The sequence below is a fragment of the Sphaeramia orbicularis genome, chromosome 14 (assembly GCF_902148855.1).
Source record: "Sphaeramia orbicularis chromosome 14, fSphaOr1.1, whole genome shotgun sequence".
NCBI classification, from domain to species: domain Eukaryota; kingdom Metazoa; phylum Chordata; class Actinopteri; order Kurtiformes; family Apogonidae; genus Sphaeramia; species Sphaeramia orbicularis.
The window spans coordinates 8,921,955-8,940,316 of record NC_043970.1 but is presented as its reverse complement, the minus strand read 5'-3'; the positions used below and the strand labels follow the sequence as shown (position 1 = coordinate 8,940,316).

Sequence of the window (18,362 nt, the reverse complement as noted above, 5' to 3'; positions counted from 1 at the left end):
GTTGTGGCGTTTAAAAATCTCACCAAGTGGGAGCATATAAATAGAAAATAAAATCGGACCTAAAACTGAACCCTGCGGTACACCACAGGCAATCTGGGTTTTGGAGGATGTGTGGTTGCCTATGGTAACCGCAAAGGTTCTATCTGAAAGGTAAGAATAAAACCAGCTAAGTGCATTATCTCCGATACCAACCCAGGTTCTAAGATGTTCAATTAAAATATTATGATCCACAGTGTCAAAGGCGGCACTGAGATCTAAAAGAATTAAAATAGCGCTCTCTCCTCTGTCAGCTGTTAAAAGAAGGTCATTGGTTACCTTGAGGAGGGCTGTTTCTGTACTGTGAAAAGGTCTAAAACCAGACTGAAATTTCTCTAAGAGATTGTTATGAGACATAAAAGCTAAAAGCCTTGGTTTCTGTTTCAATATACAATCTGGATATACGTTCTGTGACCTTCCATTGCATGTCCCATCTTTACTGTAGCACCTTTATTCAAACAATATTTATGCTACCCCAGGGTTATTCAACATGTTAAACATTTATTGTTTAAGCTAGTTTTTGCCATGGGAACAGACATCACACTAGATACTGCCTTTAGCCTATACAAGTCCTGCATTTCTGTTCTTAGCTCACTTTACAATGAGTTATTGTGAAGGTGCCGTGTACAGCATTGTCTACATCGTCGTCATCTCCATCAGCAATTTCTTCAAATATCTTCTCACGAAACAACTTTAAAGATTAATTTTTAAAAAAAAATTATGTAGCTTTCTTGGGACAATGGGTAAAAATTATGTTCACAGTTTTGAGAAATTTGGATTTCAGAATTATTTACAAATTTTGTAAACATAAAAAATTTGCCTTTATTTATAATAGGCCATAGTTTGATGGCTTACAATGGAAATGGTTACAGATATCAATATAGTTACTATTGAGCACCGATAGGAAGTCATTTATGGACTTTAATCCGGATCCATGACCTTTGACCTTGAGTGATCTTGAAGGGTCAAACTCAAGGTCACCAATGTCTACATTTCAACAGTCTTCTTCTCTGAAACTAGTGGTCGGATTAATTTAAAACATTTTTTATGTAGCTCAGTGTCTACAAACGTTGTTCAGTTTTAAGGAAACTGGATTTTTTTCCCCGAATTTTTGAAACGTTAAAAATTTGTCTTCACTTAATAATGGGTCATAATTTGGTGGCTTATAAAATGGAAATGGTTAGAGATATCAATATACTATAACTACTATAGAGTACTGATAGGAAATCATATATGGACAGATGTATATTTCTTGTATTTTCTCAAGAAACGACGCTGAAATAAATACCGTATGTCTGCTCATTAAAACCCTACGTAAACAAAGACTTCTGCACAGTATTGTACACCATATACTCTGTACTAATTCATGTATTTAAGCTATGATTACAATCAGGAGAGTTTGGACCACTGTTAAAGCCTGTTATTCATTGCAAACATTTATTACATTTTGTATGATGCAAACAACAGCAAGTCCCACCTCTGTTGGAACAGCTCATCACGTAGTCAATGAGGGAATGAAAGAGACACAAAGGGACAAGGACAGAAAAAGTGTGCATTACACGCAAATTCCATTGTTTCTGTTAAAAAAGAAAAAAAAAACATGACAATCAGCTCTCATTGTTTCATAAATTTTGGCATCTTCTTTCCCTCCTGGTGTACTCTCTGGAATAATGGTCATCTAAGAATTAAAAAAACAAGGCATGCATAATAGTTTCTGGTAATGCACATAGATCAAAAGGATACCACGTACAAATACAAAATCCATGTACGATGTCCATGTACACTTCATATATATGGTCCCTTTCTTGTAGGTGTATTAGGCCCCTTACCTGCTCCCACTGTGGGGCCGGGTCCTCTGTTATCTAAGCTTGGTCACTAGATTCACCCTGTACAATCACATCTGTAGGATGGACTTCCGATATTGACAAGATGTTACATCCATCTGCTCATTCCTCCATCTCTTACCACATGTTATTATCAAGCCATTTCATCCCAAAGTTTCGTTAAATTTTTAGTTAAATATTCCTCTTTTCATTGGCTGTTCTTTGCACTGTATCTACACAATTTGCAAACTTTGCCCGGGTTATAACCAGTATTATTCTCTATTAAAATCTTCCCGTTTGCTGTCCTTCCACCCCATGTTTCTTTCACTTAAAAAAAAAAAAAAAAAAAAAAAGAGAGCCCATAGACTGCTTGGATCCATTCAATGCTACTGTGCCAACAACATAAAAAAAGTTCCTGAACAAGAGTACTTAAATTTCCTAAGAAAAAAAAAGAATCTATTTGCTGATACACTAAGATAAATGCACTGGTCCATTTTAAAAATGGGTGCAACAGCCACACATCTATAGTGAAGGCTGTTAAACGTGGCCACACATCTGTTTGATTACTGTGATCATGTAGAAAATAGAAATAAAAGGCAAAAAAAAACAAACCCAAAACTGATTACATACGATGAATTAATGTCTTTACTGTTAAAAAAGGTACTGCAATGTATACAACTATTTTACTCTGTCTCATTGCTCATAATGAGTTTAAAGAGGAGAAAGAGGCATCAGGAATTATTGATGTACCAATGGAACCCTATACAGATTTACAGTTATAATGTGTCTTATCACACTCAACAGATAGCAGGAGGGGAGGCAGAGGGCAGCAAACGACAGACACAATGTAGAAAAGATTCATCTGCTTGAATTTGAAACACCGTTTGTTGAGGAACCAATGCTATGTTAACCCTCTTTAGAAAAACAGAGATGGAGACCAGTGTGTACTGTTGTGTGTAGTTGTGTGTGTGCGCGTACAGGTATGAATTCTGTAAGTGCGGAACCAAATGTTCGACCAATAAAAGTCTATTGGGATCGTTGAACTGGTTTCTCTGAAGGTGGAGGCAGATTCGTTTGAGCTGAACATGGGGCTGAGTATGATGGTCCTAGTGGCATCAGGTCTTAGGGCGGTCGGGTTTTAGCACCCTCACCCCTCTGCCTGATGGTGGTTGGTGGTGGTTTGTTGGGTTGTTGTTGTTGGTGGTTTCGGTGTGGCCTTGGCTGCTTTTAGTCGATGTACTGGGAGAGCCAGCGGAACCCCTCGCCGTAGCCCTGCCTCTTCAACACGCTGCACATGAACACTTCCAGTGGTCTCGTGTTCAGCTCCTTCATGGGAATGTTCCCCTGAGAAAAGAATGATGTAATTATCTGTTAGTTCAAAAAAACAAATAAAAAAAAAAACAGACTATCCTCTACATTATGATGTACAAAGAAGCATCAAGACAACTTCTGAGGCAACACTTTCACTGTCAGGAGAAACTTAACAAACTTACATCATTTATGTTGTGAATCTGTAATATGCCAGAAGTTAGGGCTTAGTGTGATTAATTACACTTCAACTGCCCAAAATTAAATGGGCAACTCATTAAAGGGACTATAAGTAGTATTTATATGTTCAAAAAATGTTAAAAAATTACCAAAAATTATCATTAGAGTGTTTAGAATAAAGAGGACTGATTACATGCCAAACATTCCAATGTCGTATACTATAGAGATATAAATTGAATCTATTCACACCGAAGGGCTGGGAGTTTTATGTGACCACTAACGGGAGTAGTGAGTCACTTTGCTGGTGTCCCACAGTGAGGAAAACTAAGGCGTCAGGGCCTTTAACTAAAGGATCAGAAAATGACAAGATGCAATGACAACCCCTAAGAATCAACTTTAGAGTCAAAGAAAGTTACAAAGTAATAAAATCTAGAAGCACTGTTGTTTTCTCAATTGGTCACAGCTCTAAATGAAAAGAATGGACTTAAATCACAGTGTTTTTTCTAGTGAGTTTGATTATGAGGCTCATGAAGATGTAAAGTTATAATGTGATGTTACTATCTTTGCTAAGTTGGCCAGTTGTTGATTGCCATTTCAGACTGAACTGTGACAGCTCTGACCTTGTTTGGACAATTCCAAACAGACCTTCAGGGCAGCTATTGACAACAATAATGTAAAATACTGGCTTTTGCAGCATATGAAGTGGCATTTTGACCCCCTGTCAAAATAACTGGATACAGGTTTTTGTTTGAAGAAGAAAACATGATGATACCATAATACAGATATGTGTAAACAATGAGCTTCATACTTTGAGTCATACAGTCTGTGAATACATAGCATTAATTCCTTGGTGGTTTTAGTCCCAAGTGTGTTCTGGTACATGACTTCCCTCTGCTGTTGACAGTTTGCAATATCAATACATGTTACATTTTCCCACATTAACAACAGTTCAACTTTGTCCTCGGCAGATCCAGAGACACATATCCATACCTCTGTTACATCTGGACTGGGTTGTTACAGTTTTTAATTTCCTTCTAACTTTGTGCGGATGAGACACATTGTCATTTCTAATGCAAAAATTCTATGAAAAACAACCTCCTCTATTTTCAGCATTTGGAGAGATTTGCCACATCTTTTGTTTCCTCCATAGATTTACTGAGCCTCTTTCCTGTGTGAGACCTATGGAGTCTGTGTTGGTGACGATGAATAAATGTGAATGGAGATCCTTTCATAGAAATAGCAATGTCAAATCAGAAGAATGAAATCTCAAAAAATGATGAGATGGAGGACATGCAATGCAGGATGCAGTAAAGATCCTTATTCTCTTGTGGTTAATATGTCATATCCATGGGACAATGTCAATAAATTTGAGTAAAACATCGAAATATCTGCAAGGAAATGATTTCTAAATCACATGAGGTTCTGAGCGCAGAGCTCGAGTACATCAGTTTTGTTTTCTGTAAAAACCATAATTATTGTAATGCTTGGTTTACTGGCTTCGATGAATGCCCACAAAAAGTCTTCAAACGTTTCATAAAGCTGCAGCTGGAATTTTAGAAAGTAGAATATTACACCGATATCAGCTTCACTGCATTGGCCACCTATTCATATTAGATTGGCAAGTAAAAATGTGAAGGGATGTGCCCCTTCATACTGACCTGTTCCCATTATTAACCCTTATCCTTTTAAAATCCACAAGTATTCAAAGGGTTGTGGGATTGTTTCCTCTTGGGCTCCTTTTGTTTAGAATAACTAAAAATTTGAGACTGTGGCAGCTTGTAAATCTAAACCTCTGTTCTCCATAATGTTTAATCACCACTAGATTAGACCTGGGTTGAGTATGCATCTATCCCTCCGCTCCTGTCTTGTTATGGAAGAGGGGTCTCCTCATTTTTTCATCCTATTTCACACTCTTACACTAACTTTAAGATACAGTGTCAAAAAAGGAGGAGAGAGATGAAAGTAAGCTGACAGAAGAGAGCTATTTCATCACCTTTCCTGTCGTCTGTCCGTACAATCCGAAACATTCCCTCAGTCTCTCCTCACTGATGGCTTCTGGTCTGTCGATCTTGTTGCCCAGGATCAGGATAGGCACGTTTCCGATAGTCTCATCTGTCATTAATGCCTGACAGGGGGAATAAAATGTTATTTGTGGCTATGTTTTTCAGTCCCAAGTGCTTTCCAAGAGTGATTTTGAGAGCACTTCAGTTCATCTCTACTTAGAAAAAACAATGACATAAGATTGTTCAAGGCGCATCTAAAAATAAATTTGATAAAAATGCCTTTAGCTGATGTCTGCTTAGCAATATCACTTTTCTCCATTAGTGTAACATAAGGCAGTTACTTTACTGTGCATTCACCTCCATTATTTTTTTTGAATGTGAAGGTAATTTGAGGTTCAAATCTCCTAGAAACTTTCTTGTACTGTTTTTTCCTTTCTTGCGCACTTCCCTGCCTGATGGCACAATCGCCAGTATATACACACCTACTTGCATGTATAATGTTTGCAAGTTGAGGAGTTACAATAGCTGTCAGAAACATTTCACAATAATAGAGACTATGCAGGTACTTACATCAAGTTCTGCTTTGATTCCCCAATCTGAGGTGGTCTGCACAATCCACAAGGAAGACAATGCCATTAATGGCAGGGAGGTAGTTTTTCCACACTCTGCGGGCTGTGTATGGCAACAAACACAAAAAATAAGCTCTAGGTGAGATTTGCAAAGAGAAACATAAAGAGGAAAACTACTGACAACATAGCAGACACATCTTTGTTCATTACAATTGCAAATCATACTGACTTCACGTAAACAAGAATTAGATCTGAGAAATAAAATTATGATGATAATTATCACAATATCCAGTTTTCTTTAGTCTTGTGTGTTTTTGGTCATCTAAAAGTCTTAAATTTTTTTTAAATGCTTTCCTGTTTTTTTACTATTGAACATTTACCATAATAACCACTTTGAATATCCTATCAATAAATTTGTGAAATGCTTGGTGTTTGTCATGTTCTGACTCTTAAGCAGAGTCTGAAATTGCATATAACCATCTTATGTCGTTTCATTTTGTTGAACAACAACTCAGATTGCATGTCAATAAAATAAGTACCAAATTACAAAATTGGAGACAACAGCTGATTTTTTTTTTGTTTTATGTTTCTTGTCACACCTTTAATGCCTTTTGCATTTTGTTATGTGTCTTTTGTTTTCATGTTGTAGAATAAAAACTCAGACTGCACAACAAAATGCAAAATCAGAAACAACAACTGTGTTTTGTGCCAGTATGAATCTTGTGTTATTTTTGTGTATTTACATATTTTGTTGTTTTCGTCTGTATGCATTTTCCATCTTCTTCATTGTATGTTTTTTTATTTTAATATTTATTACGAATACTTGAAAATGATACATACACTAAATCACAAAGTCAGAGCCTGCAGATGTTTTGCTGTTGATTCTCATGTCATTTCTGTCTTGCCATGGTATTTTATTTTATTTATTATCCAATTGTGTTTTTTACATTTTCATCTTGTGCTTTTCTCATGTCTATTCTAAATACACTAGTCAACATTTGCTAGGGATCAGGACTATAACTTTGCTATATTCAGGGGTGTAATTCTGGAAACTTGACAGTTTATTTTCTCAGTGGAGTACAGCCTGCGGATGCGGATGGTGGCCATACACATTACTGACATCCCACCGTATGTGTTTCAGAACATTCTGAGTGGTTTCAGTGAAAACAAAATTGGAAGAGTAATTGTTGTGAACTCTAATTTCTAGGGTTGTATCACCCTTTTGCCTGAAAGTGCAATAAAAATGTTTTTTTTTTTAACCTTTTGGTCCATTTTTCTTTACATGACTAGCCAAAGTACACACATAATATATGAAGTCACCCAAAATATTATACAACATCAATTATTGTGCAAATATAAAAGTGATCCCTAGCAAATGTTGACTAGTATAATTTAAAACCACAATTAACTACCATTTCTTACATTTTTATTACTTATCAAATGCATTTAAATTTTTTTCCAGTATAAAATTTTTGGGCCAACTCTATTTGATATACTGGACAATTTCTACTCTTTCGTCACTTCAGAGTTTAGGTGAATTGCAAAAATTTACCATCCGTAGGTTTAAAGTTGTCTTAAACTGACAACCAACTATGTTTCAGTTTGATCTAAACTTAAACAGAGAGGTGTGAGACCTCCCCCTGGATCAGAGCATGAACCAACAGAGGAAACCTTGGTGCAATCCCAAATCAGACTGCACTGTTCTTTAGTGACAGACAAAACTGCTATGTGAAGTGAACGGGATCAAATAAAACATGAACTTTGGTATGTAAGGGGTTGTCTCCTTTCTGTACCTACCTGGCCCACTTTCATAGACTTACTCAGAAATAGTTGAATTTTTGATCCCAAGAAGGATACATCTTATTTTGCCATATACTGACATTCTACCACGATCTAAACCCCAAGTTGCTGCTAGTGCAGCAGCTGAAGTCACCCCCATTTGCCATCACCTTCCACCAGCAATACTGCCTTAAAATCAAATCAAAGCTCTTATGCAATTTTATCAACTTATATATCATTCATGCATATAATATTTAAATATGGCCTTTAATATATATCCAGCTCCATATAATGACCAAACATGACCTTTGACCTGCACTCATTTGAATATCATTTTTACAGCAAAATCATTAGGTTTGACTTTTAAAATCTAAAATAACATTCTTGCCCACCTTGTAGATTCTATTGCTTGAAATATGTTAAACACACTATATTTCTAGATTAAAATATATCAATCTTTAGAATCTATGAGGAGGGCAACATGTTCAATTTTTAAGCAAACTAAGAAGGTTTAAAAATTGTACATTACATGCAGAAGTGAATGTAACATTCCAGCTGATCACCTAAACATGTCTGAAAAAAATATGAAAAGAATAAAGTTTTGTTGCTTAATAAATGTAACATCTACTTTTTGCTACCACACACGGTCTTATTTTTTAGTATTACAGACATTATCACGCCAAAAGGGATCAATTTTGGAGATGCTTGATATTGATGTTTTGCTTCAGCAACTGAGTCATGCATCACTGAACATGGTCCAAAATGATTTTCTAGCCATAATTATGCATTCTACTGAGCCAGACACACCTATTTTTTAACATAAATCCAAAGTTTGCAAAATAGATAGGATCCAGAACATGTCCTCTCTGAAAAGACATTGCCACATAACCTCTCAAACGTGAATATCACACTGTACATGAACCAACCTTGTGCGTGACCTCCAAGGTCGAAGGTAGTGAAGGTCATGCCAGCGATCATCAGCTCTTCCGAGGCTAGAGTGCAGAAAAAAAAGACTAAGATTACATTTGTAAATCAAGGTGCTGAAATGAAAATGATTTTACACACCAGGGGTGATGATATATATGCAGTGTTTCCCATCAGTGATACTGACAGTGGCACATGACCATAGTCTATTTTGCAGGGCTGTGGTTTTACCATGAACTGACAGTAAAAATCCAAAACAGGATCTTACTTTTAAAGTAAGTATTGGCATAAACTTAGATTGCACCAATATTTCTGTTGGTAAGGTGGAGCCACACCATACATTTGATAAAAAAGAAAGAAAAAAAAAAATCAATAATAGGCCTACACATTAGGCTACACATATTAAAGTCTTGAATTTAAAGTGTTAAGGTTTTACAACACGAAACAGTGGTTAGCGTGTTCCATCTTTATTGGTTGGTTCTGCTGCCTGTCACTACCAGATCAACTGCCCATTAGTGCATGCGTGACAGTAATTCTACTTGGACAAACTGCCCGAAATGTGTTACCAGAGGCGTTCAGTCATTCTGCGCTCCAGATGACTGTCATGTAATTAATACTATTTTCGTTATTAAATGTTATTATTAAATCACTAAATGCTGTTGCAATATAGTTATTTTTCTTTAAAAATGCTGAACAGAAACCAGCAGAAACCAGAAGAACTGCAGCTACAACAAAGAAATAATGAGTGAGGTAAAACAAGTATAAATGTTAACAGCAATGTTGATTGTTTGCAGAATATTTAAGGAATTACTGTTTGTTAATATCCCATGTTTCCTTTAACTTGAACTGAGCAGTTCCTGCTCAGCAAAAAACAAACCCAGTAGCATAAACTGGTCTATGCTTACTTTAATTCCACTCAAGATTCTGGTAACAATGTAAAGCAAAACAGCCAACTTGCAGACCACTCATTGGTTTTCTTATGGATTGAAAAATAACTTCAGAACCAATATCCTGGCGGAGGAAAAAGTTGACACTGACAGAACATTAAACATCCATGAGATGAAACTGACCAGAAAAAGTACACTAGCAGGTTCAAGTGAAAATGACCATGGTACTGGGGATGCTCTGCTGTAGTCTGTTACTGTGCCAGTGCAAAATTATGAAGGCCTCAAATAGGGCTGCTCGATTATAGAAAAAAAAAAAAAAAATCACGATTATTTTAGCAATAATTGAAATCACGATTATTAAAAACGATTATTTGTTAACCTTAAAGTTGTTTATTTTTTTCTTGCAAAACAATGTAAAATATGCTCTTTAAACATAAATAAAGCTTTTAACCACTAAAACAAAGTATTTTCACTTTTGCACGAAACAAAAAAATCTTTGAAATCAAATAAGTGTACTGTAAATTCAAGTATGTTTCCTTTTGTAAACAAATAGTGCACTGTAATTAAACTGCAATAGACTTGCCATAGAACTGTAGCAATAAAAAAAAAAACAACTCACGTAAAGTGCAAATTATAAATTCAAGTATGTTCAATGTAGTATGAAACACAGTAAATTCAGTGGCGTGCTGTGAGGTTTCAGTTAAGGCCTTCTGTATACATCAGCCATCTACAGGGTGTCCTATAAGTCTCCATACATAGTAGACATACAGGGGTTGGACAAAATAATGGAAACACCTAACATTGTGGCATCACAGAAGGTGTTTCCATTATTTTGTCCAACCCCTGTAATACATATGGTTCTAACATGTATTTCTTTATATTTCTTCTTTATAGTTCTTCAGCATTGGAGGACACGCATTGAAATGTGTTCCCGACAAAATGGCAGTCATATAGAGCATATTATATAAATAAAAATGGTTTATGTCAAGAAACGTTTATTTTTCCTATGTATGGAGACTTATGGGACACCCTGTAGAATACGTACGTTAGGGTTATACAGGTTAGGGTTAGGTTAATATGGGAGTTGCAGCGTAAAGAGATCCGGAGACTGAAGATTGCATTGCGGACGAAGTTGTTTTTATGCGTTTTAGTTTTTCATAAGATCAAGAATATGATAAAGGTGGCGGTGGTTAAACTTTAGATGGTTCAAAAGGTTTGTTGTGTTACCGGTCGGTGCGGACACAACTACGAAACACTTTTTGCACGTGATGTGTTTTTGCTCTTCGTCTTCTTCATCAAACTCAAAGTGATTCCATACAATTGAATTTGACTTGCCTTTTTTGTTTACCAAGCACTTCTCCTGTGATTCTCCTGCCATTTTTCCAGACCGCTAGGTACAACTTTCCTCTTGGGGTGGACCTGCCGGCTAGCAGGCAGCAGTAGCTTAGAGGGGGGCGGGGCAGAGCAGCTCATGGTAGCTTGCGTGCGCGTGAATTAAAACAACTCAAAATTAATAATCGTTTTTTCTCGATTACATAATTTTTGTAATCGTTGCGTGTAATAATCGAAATCGTAATTGAATTTCGATTAATTGCACAGCCCTAGCCTCAAAAGTGAATTGTAAAAATTTTACAGTTTTGGTAAATATTGTACAAACAGTAAACAGGTTGCTCCATAGATACCATAGGATTCTGTGGGAAACACAATAGGTAAGTAAGATATATTTTGATTCAGTACTTCTACAGAGAATATAAAAAAATTTTATCCCCTGGAAAAAAGTTTGTTTTCCTGAGCTTTTGTACCATGAATAATGTCAGCAGTCATTCATCCTGTATTATATGGGAAAGGACACAACAGTTATTAATGTGATGAACTGAAGCACCTGTCCAACAACTCAGCTATCAGGATTAATGAACAGCTTGTGTAACATTATAATGTCATATTACTCATGGTTTCTGAAGAAAAAGCTAATTAGGTCTTTCACTGACCAAATGCTGCAACTCTTGTATCACCATTGATTTATATACCTTTGGTGAGTATTTTTCATACTTTATATCAGTCATGATTGATGTATGTGAAAGGCCCAAAACCATTAGAATATCTGTCAAGCCAAGTAAAGATGAAAGAGTAAAGATGTTTAGTAATAAAACCGTCCAACCTTCCCTGTATGGCTTTCAATAAATAACTGAGCAAGCATGTGTGGAAGAGTGCGTGTGCAAGAAAACAGCAACACCAACTCACTTGGATGTAGGGTTGGCACATGCTGTCCCAATCTGTCATCTTTGAGCATGTGCAGTAGCGTTGTTTTGCCAGCATTGTCCAGGCCAAGAAATACTAACTTGCCGGATTTCTTGTACAGTCCTGAAACAAAAGTCAGAGGGAGTTCAGAACACAAGATGGCTGCATTGTGGCAAACAACAATTCATTTCAAGCACAAGAAAACAACTCAACCATACAAGTACTCTGGTCAATCAGAGTTTCAGATATAAATCTGAACCATTCAACAACAACACACATTAAATGAGAGAAATAATCAACAGAACTACAAGATTTGTTTGCAATTCTTAGGTATTCAGAAGTTCTTTGCATCCCCCTCTAGCTCTACAACTTTAAACGTGATTAACAGTAGGATTTAAAGGATTACAAGGTACATTTTACTCCTATTTTCTCATATTCTCTCTGACATGGTGCAGCAGCTGACTGAAGAAAGGAGGAAAACATAATAAAGCTGATTCCTCCTTCATCTTTCCTGAACCCACAAAGATAATATTACAAAGGTTTTTGTTTGACACTCTGTGTAACTGTAGTGATATCAACAGATAAGTGAATATTTCTGTCTGAGTCAGCTCTACTAGGCGTCATCTTTAGTCATATCATCACTACACTACCCGCCTGACAGGGAGAACAGGAGGAACCACGTTACAGGAGCAGTTTCAGCACTGAAACTAGAACAACACACTGGGGAAAACCAGTGGTTAAACACATGACATGGTTTTCCACCAGATTTCACATTCATCAGAGCCTAACTTAAAAAAAGGCTGAAAAATATTGCACACCATTTTTGAGAGACAGGTTCTATTGATTTCACAAAACATATGCCATATGCTATATCCTTTTATCTGAGGCACTTTGCAAGAACATGAGTGCAAACAACTGAAGCCTTGATGGGAATCAGCCTGACAAGAAAACCCGTTTAGTACTCTAACAATGGAGCTATAAAGGTCTGAAGCCACACAGCGAATGGTGTGTGGCTGCATTGACCATATTAAAACAAGTATCGGGTTAGGATTTAAAAAACCCTGTGTCCTATCCAGAGATTTAACTGAAGAAAACTTCAGTGAAACTGCATAAAATCTAGTAGTGTGGATTAATACAAAGAGTACTGCCCTCCAACCCCTTGGTATTTGTATTACAGATTAGAAGGTAAACGGCTTAATAAATTACACTCACAGATATATGGCTCTGTTCAAACTTGTCATGAACATGCATTTTTTTGGGCCTGTGCAGGTGTGAATGCACTCATGATTCAGTGATTATATTTACATGCACTTAATATTCCAGTTTTTGTTCTTCCTGACTATAAACAGGGGGTCATGTGTCACTACTTGTGGCAAAAGCACCATCTGAGATGCAAGCTCTGAATGTACAGTAGACATGTCCTAAAACCTACGTAATATTCATTCATTCATTCATTTTCTGAACCCGCTTTATCCTCACTAGGGTCATGGGGGTTGCTTGGAGCCTATCCCAGCTACTTACGGGCGAAGGCGGGGAACACCCTGGACAAGTCGCCAGTTCATCGCAGGGCTGACATATAGAGACAAACAATCACTCTCACATTCACACCATGGACAATTTAGATTAACCAATTAACCTATTGGTGCATGCCTTTGGATTGTGGGAGGAAGCCGGAGTACCCAGAGTGAACCCACGCAGACACGGGGAGAACATGCAAACTCCGCACAGAAATATCATATAATAGAAATATAATATATGTAATATCATAATACTATTAAATTCTGACAAATAGTGGACCTACCTGATAAAATAACTTGTGGAAATTATATAAGAAATGTAAATGTTAACATGTGCTTCCTCCGGAAAAAAAACAAAACAAAACATGGCGCTGCATGTAGGGCTGGACAATATATTGGATTAATTTGATTAATCAAGATTTTGCTTTAAGGAAATTGGGGAAAATGCCTAAATTGGCATTATTTCCCCTAAGAATCTTCTTGCTGAAATTCAAAATGCAACCTGTTTACCTGTTGTAAAATGTGGTTTTCCTGTCATATATATCCATCAAAATGAAATTTTTTGGCCATATTGCTCAGATCTACCCACATTTTACTTGTATGTTACTTGCATCTATGTCATTATGTTTACAAAACACTCTTAACCAGTCCAGTATGGCAGGGCAGTGGTACACCACTTGCAGTGTTTATGGATACATGTCGTATATAACTTCCAACAGACTAGAAACTGCATTCCTGCCCCTTGAAAACAACAACACATTTGGTTTTTACAAACAGGGGTACGTTCATTAGCATATAGAGCTGCAAAGTGACATCTGATCACAAACGGTCACTAATGTGGAGGGGCATTCTAATTCCTAGTGAAAGCTGTATGTAGATGTACTTCAAGCTGTCCAGTGTAATCTGATCACCCACGTCACACGTTATCATGCTAGCTGTGAACAAGGCCTTAGGTTCTTCCTGTCAACTTTTAGCACAGTAGGGATGCATTTCCAGGAACAGAGCCCCCTTTTATGTGTAATACTCTTAATCCAGCTCTTTACAAAACTCACAGACAGAGGTGTAAGACAGACCAAATAAAACAAAAAAGTAAATAAAAATAAAACACTTGAAAACAATCACATAATCACTGAAATAATGAGTAATCTTGATAAAGCTTTCAGCACTCAATTGATGTTGACTATGAGACTGTATCTGATCAATGGTACTTACCTAAAAACTGTAGTACACTATTGAAACCGCTATAAATCAAGTCCAGCAAGAATGACATAATCGGAGCTGTTGAATCCTGAAAAAAATGGATAGGAACATAAGGTTAGATAACATTGAAGCACTCAGGACCAGATATTCTGAAAATATACATTAAGAGCAAACATGTAACTTTGTGACTTAAACATTCTTTAATGATGTTGAGATTATTCAGTGAACTAGCAAGATAGCTCACATTAACTGTTGATATATATTCCTTTTTCTTCAGCTTTACTTATGAAAATTCATGTACCTATGTTGTCTGTTTTCGGAGTGTCAGTTTCCACAAATAGCCCTTTTTCTACAATGTACAGCAAATGAACCATTTTGGTTCATTTGGTTCAAACTGTAGAAATGATTTGGACTGTTTCTCAAAAAACAAAGAGTGAAGAGGCTTTATACATCTACGTAAGTTTCTTAGCAGTCTTCACTGAGCCTCAAGGCTCTTTGTCGTCAAGACTCTGCACTTCACAGACTCAAACGGCTAGACATTGGGGGATGGTGGAAGTTTTAACTTATGTTGACTTGAAAATGAGACATGCATATTCTAGAAGGCAAGTCTTCAATCAAGCAAATTAACATCAAAAAATAACTAATCAACAAAATGTTGATTTCCTCAAAAAGCCAAAAACAACAAAATTAAGTATAAGACCCCAGGAGACAATCAGCACTGCTCCATCAGACTGCATTGCAGTGATAGAATATGCAATCATCAAAAAAGCTATCAGCTAGTAATGATAAGAACAATGACTCTCAGTGGCTGGCCTCCTTCAGTGTATGATTATCTTGTGCCAGTCTTTGGACAGCAGAATAGGAGATCCAGAACAATGGTCTCATATCTTCCAGCAGTTCCTTTAACAAGTGAAAAGGGTGAATGGTTCATGGCTCATATCCAGTAGCCTTACAAATAAAGCCTAACCTTCTTCAGAATAGACATTTCTCCTTATATCAAAAACAAAATGTGGCTCAGATAAGGCCTAGTATAACTGTGAAGCTTTGATGGTCCACATAAGTTCAAAAGTTAAAAAAAAACCCAAAACAAAAAAAAAAACCCTCTGTGTTGTCTATTTGCCATTATAAATGGAATAAACAAACTTTTTGATGCTTCAATTGGATATTTAATCAAAATTAGGGGTCTCGTAGTGTCCAGAACCATATATTCTAACATGAAAAGGACAACAACTAATCACCCCAATCCTTAAAAAAATGACAGATTAAAATAAACCGAACATCTAAGTCATAGTAATAAATCTCCAAGAGACTAAATAAATGAATAAGCACATCTGGATTGCTCCACATTAAACTCAAAGTAATTAATTAACAAATCTGGAAATAACTTGAAGTGCTGTTTTTATGTTTTGAACTATTAAAGTCAACAATTTTAGTTTAGCCATCGGTTAAGATCTGGGCCAAATTATACCCATTTCCACAGAAAGTAAAATGTCCTGCTGGCAAAGATTAATCAGTCTCCAATAAAAAGAGATAGTTTGTAAAAACTACAAAAAAAGAGTAGAAAAAACAAACTTCCCCTGTATTTTCTAACCAAAGGAGAAGCGTTTGATTACATCAAAGCTTTTTGCCCTGTAAACCTTCTTGTTTGCTCCATTACACACTCATTACCTGCCTTTGCTCAGTGACAGTTACAGAGACATCGGAATGAGGTAAACCAGGGCTGACTCCTAGCCCAGATTACGTAACATACAAACAACTCCAGGGCCAAAGTATAAGGTAACCAAAGGTCAGTACCATTCAAATACAGCTGAACTACACGTCAGCTGATGCTACTACACTCTGGACCAATGCGGAGCCTACACTTAGTGCTACAATACTATGGGAAAGGGCTACAGACTGATATAATGGTATGATGGAGGTATGATGGGGAATGAGTTGACAGTAACTGATAACAACCTAAAAGGACTTTAAAAAAAAGAACAAATATATATATATATAAATATACTCACACACACACACACACACACACACACACACACACACACACACACACACACACAAACAATAAGTCTGCCTGCTGAGTTGATTATCATGAGATAAAACTATGAAAAGGTGCCCTAACAAACTGTTATATTGTCTGACTACATATTTTGATTAGTTGGTTTTCAATACTAGACACATTCACATCAACAGCTTGACAACTTTGCAGTGCTAACAATAAATGGCACTATTAGCATTCCTTCACCTCTCTCTAGTGTTAAAAACTAGGTTAAAATGCAACCACACCTGCCCTCATAGTATCTGATGCATGTTTGCCATGTCTAATCTTGTCTGACATTTATTTATTAGTGTTTGCCAGATACAGTCCCTTCTGGTTTTCCCTGCGTCACCTGTAATACATTATTTACATATTAATCCTGTACCTGCTTAATTTACATCACTTGTTTGCGTTCTATGTATATTACTTTGCATGCCAATTGTTTCATTATTTAATGTTCTCTACACTGTCTGCTATTTCCGTTTAGTTTTGAATAATGTTATTTTAATAGCTCATTTAATGAGAATGCCATATCATTGGCACATTTACGCTAACGTTCATTAGGGCACATTGCTCCTAAAGTCAAATAAATCTCTGGAAAACACTGCGTGTACTAACATATTCTCATGACAAGTTCAAGAATTTCCATCACGACATATAGTGTCTTCATAAATTTTCATATAATGTGTGATTTAAGGCAACTAAAATGCATCAACAAGAGTGTCACTTCAGTAATTCTCAAGTATTTTTCTAGTAAAGAAAATGCCTGTACAGTGGCTCGGTTGTCAAATTAAAACAGATATCACTGCCCCTGTCAACGCAGCAACTTGGCGTTAGCTATACCGCAACCTAGAGCTAACGTTACATGAGTGGTTAGTCTCCAAACACCTTCAACACTACAAGAAACTCGAAAACACTGGCACTGGTGTATAATACCGAACCACTTCAACGGTAATAATATGTATTGCCCTTATTTTCACGAATTCTGGGTGAGGCCGGCTAACAACTTGACTAGCAGGAAGCCACTAGCTACGTGTCATATTCTCCAGCAGGCGACGTTGCATCAAGCCGCTGCGTTAGCTGTTATCTACAAAAATAATTCAACGAGTTGAAAACACATTGTAGAAACACAGCATCATTACTATGCTCACTTCTTTTGACAACACTGAAAGATAAATTCAACATTTTATCAAATTAGCTTGTTTTTCCGTACGAGATTTTTTCTTGATGTTAGCACTGCTAATATAGCATCGTTAGCAGCCGGGATAACTTGCTAGCCGAGATGCCGAACATTAACCTATGCATCTTCTCTGGTCACTTGCTTAATTAATAATTATAATAATGATAATAATAAAACTTACCCGCTGTCTAGACGTAGATTGATTTAGCGAATGTGTTAGCTCTTATAACTATGTAATTTCTTCTCCCTGGCAGAAAATTGGAGAGCCTACGTGATGTCAGGTCCCCCTCTTCTTCTCTTTCGTGTTTTGTTACTGAGCCACGACACTGCAATGGCTGTCCAACAACTCCCAAAAAACTCTGTCCTGCCGCTTCCTGTTTATGTTTCACAATCATCCGTCCGGCAGGATAACAGAAATATTTTATCGTTTCAACAGTAACCGTTATTAATTACAATTTCAGTCACCTAAAAATTGATGAGCTATTCATTTTTAGAAATGATGGCAGAAATAATGGTTGATGGCAATTATTTCCCCTAATTTATATATTTTTTGTGCTAGGTGATTGTAGTACATGTTAAAAGATCTGTAAAATATTAAACATATGTATAAACATTTAGAAATACTATGGCAATTAAAAGAAACCCGTAAAATAAAAATCAGTTCTTTCAGTTGCTTTTTA

At 36.5% G+C, this 18,362-nt stretch overlaps 1 protein-coding gene across 1 annotated transcript; it reads right to left on the bottom strand.

Annotated features, from left to right (window-relative positions):
• Nucleotides 1–1,446: 1,446 nt before the first annotated feature.
• On the bottom strand, nt 1,447–18,037 carry sar1b (secretion associated, Ras related GTPase 1B). The gene is given in 8 exon segments (XM_030153426.1): nt 1,447–3,203; nt 5,341–5,472; nt 5,921–5,936; nt 5,938–6,022; nt 8,625–8,690; nt 11,751–11,870; nt 14,477–14,552; nt 17,864–18,037. Coding segments are annotated over 7 exon segments (594 nt in total). The 5' UTR covers nt 14,535–14,552; nt 17,864–18,037; the 3' UTR covers nt 1,447–3,086.
• Nucleotides 18,038–18,362: the final 325 nt, after the last annotated feature.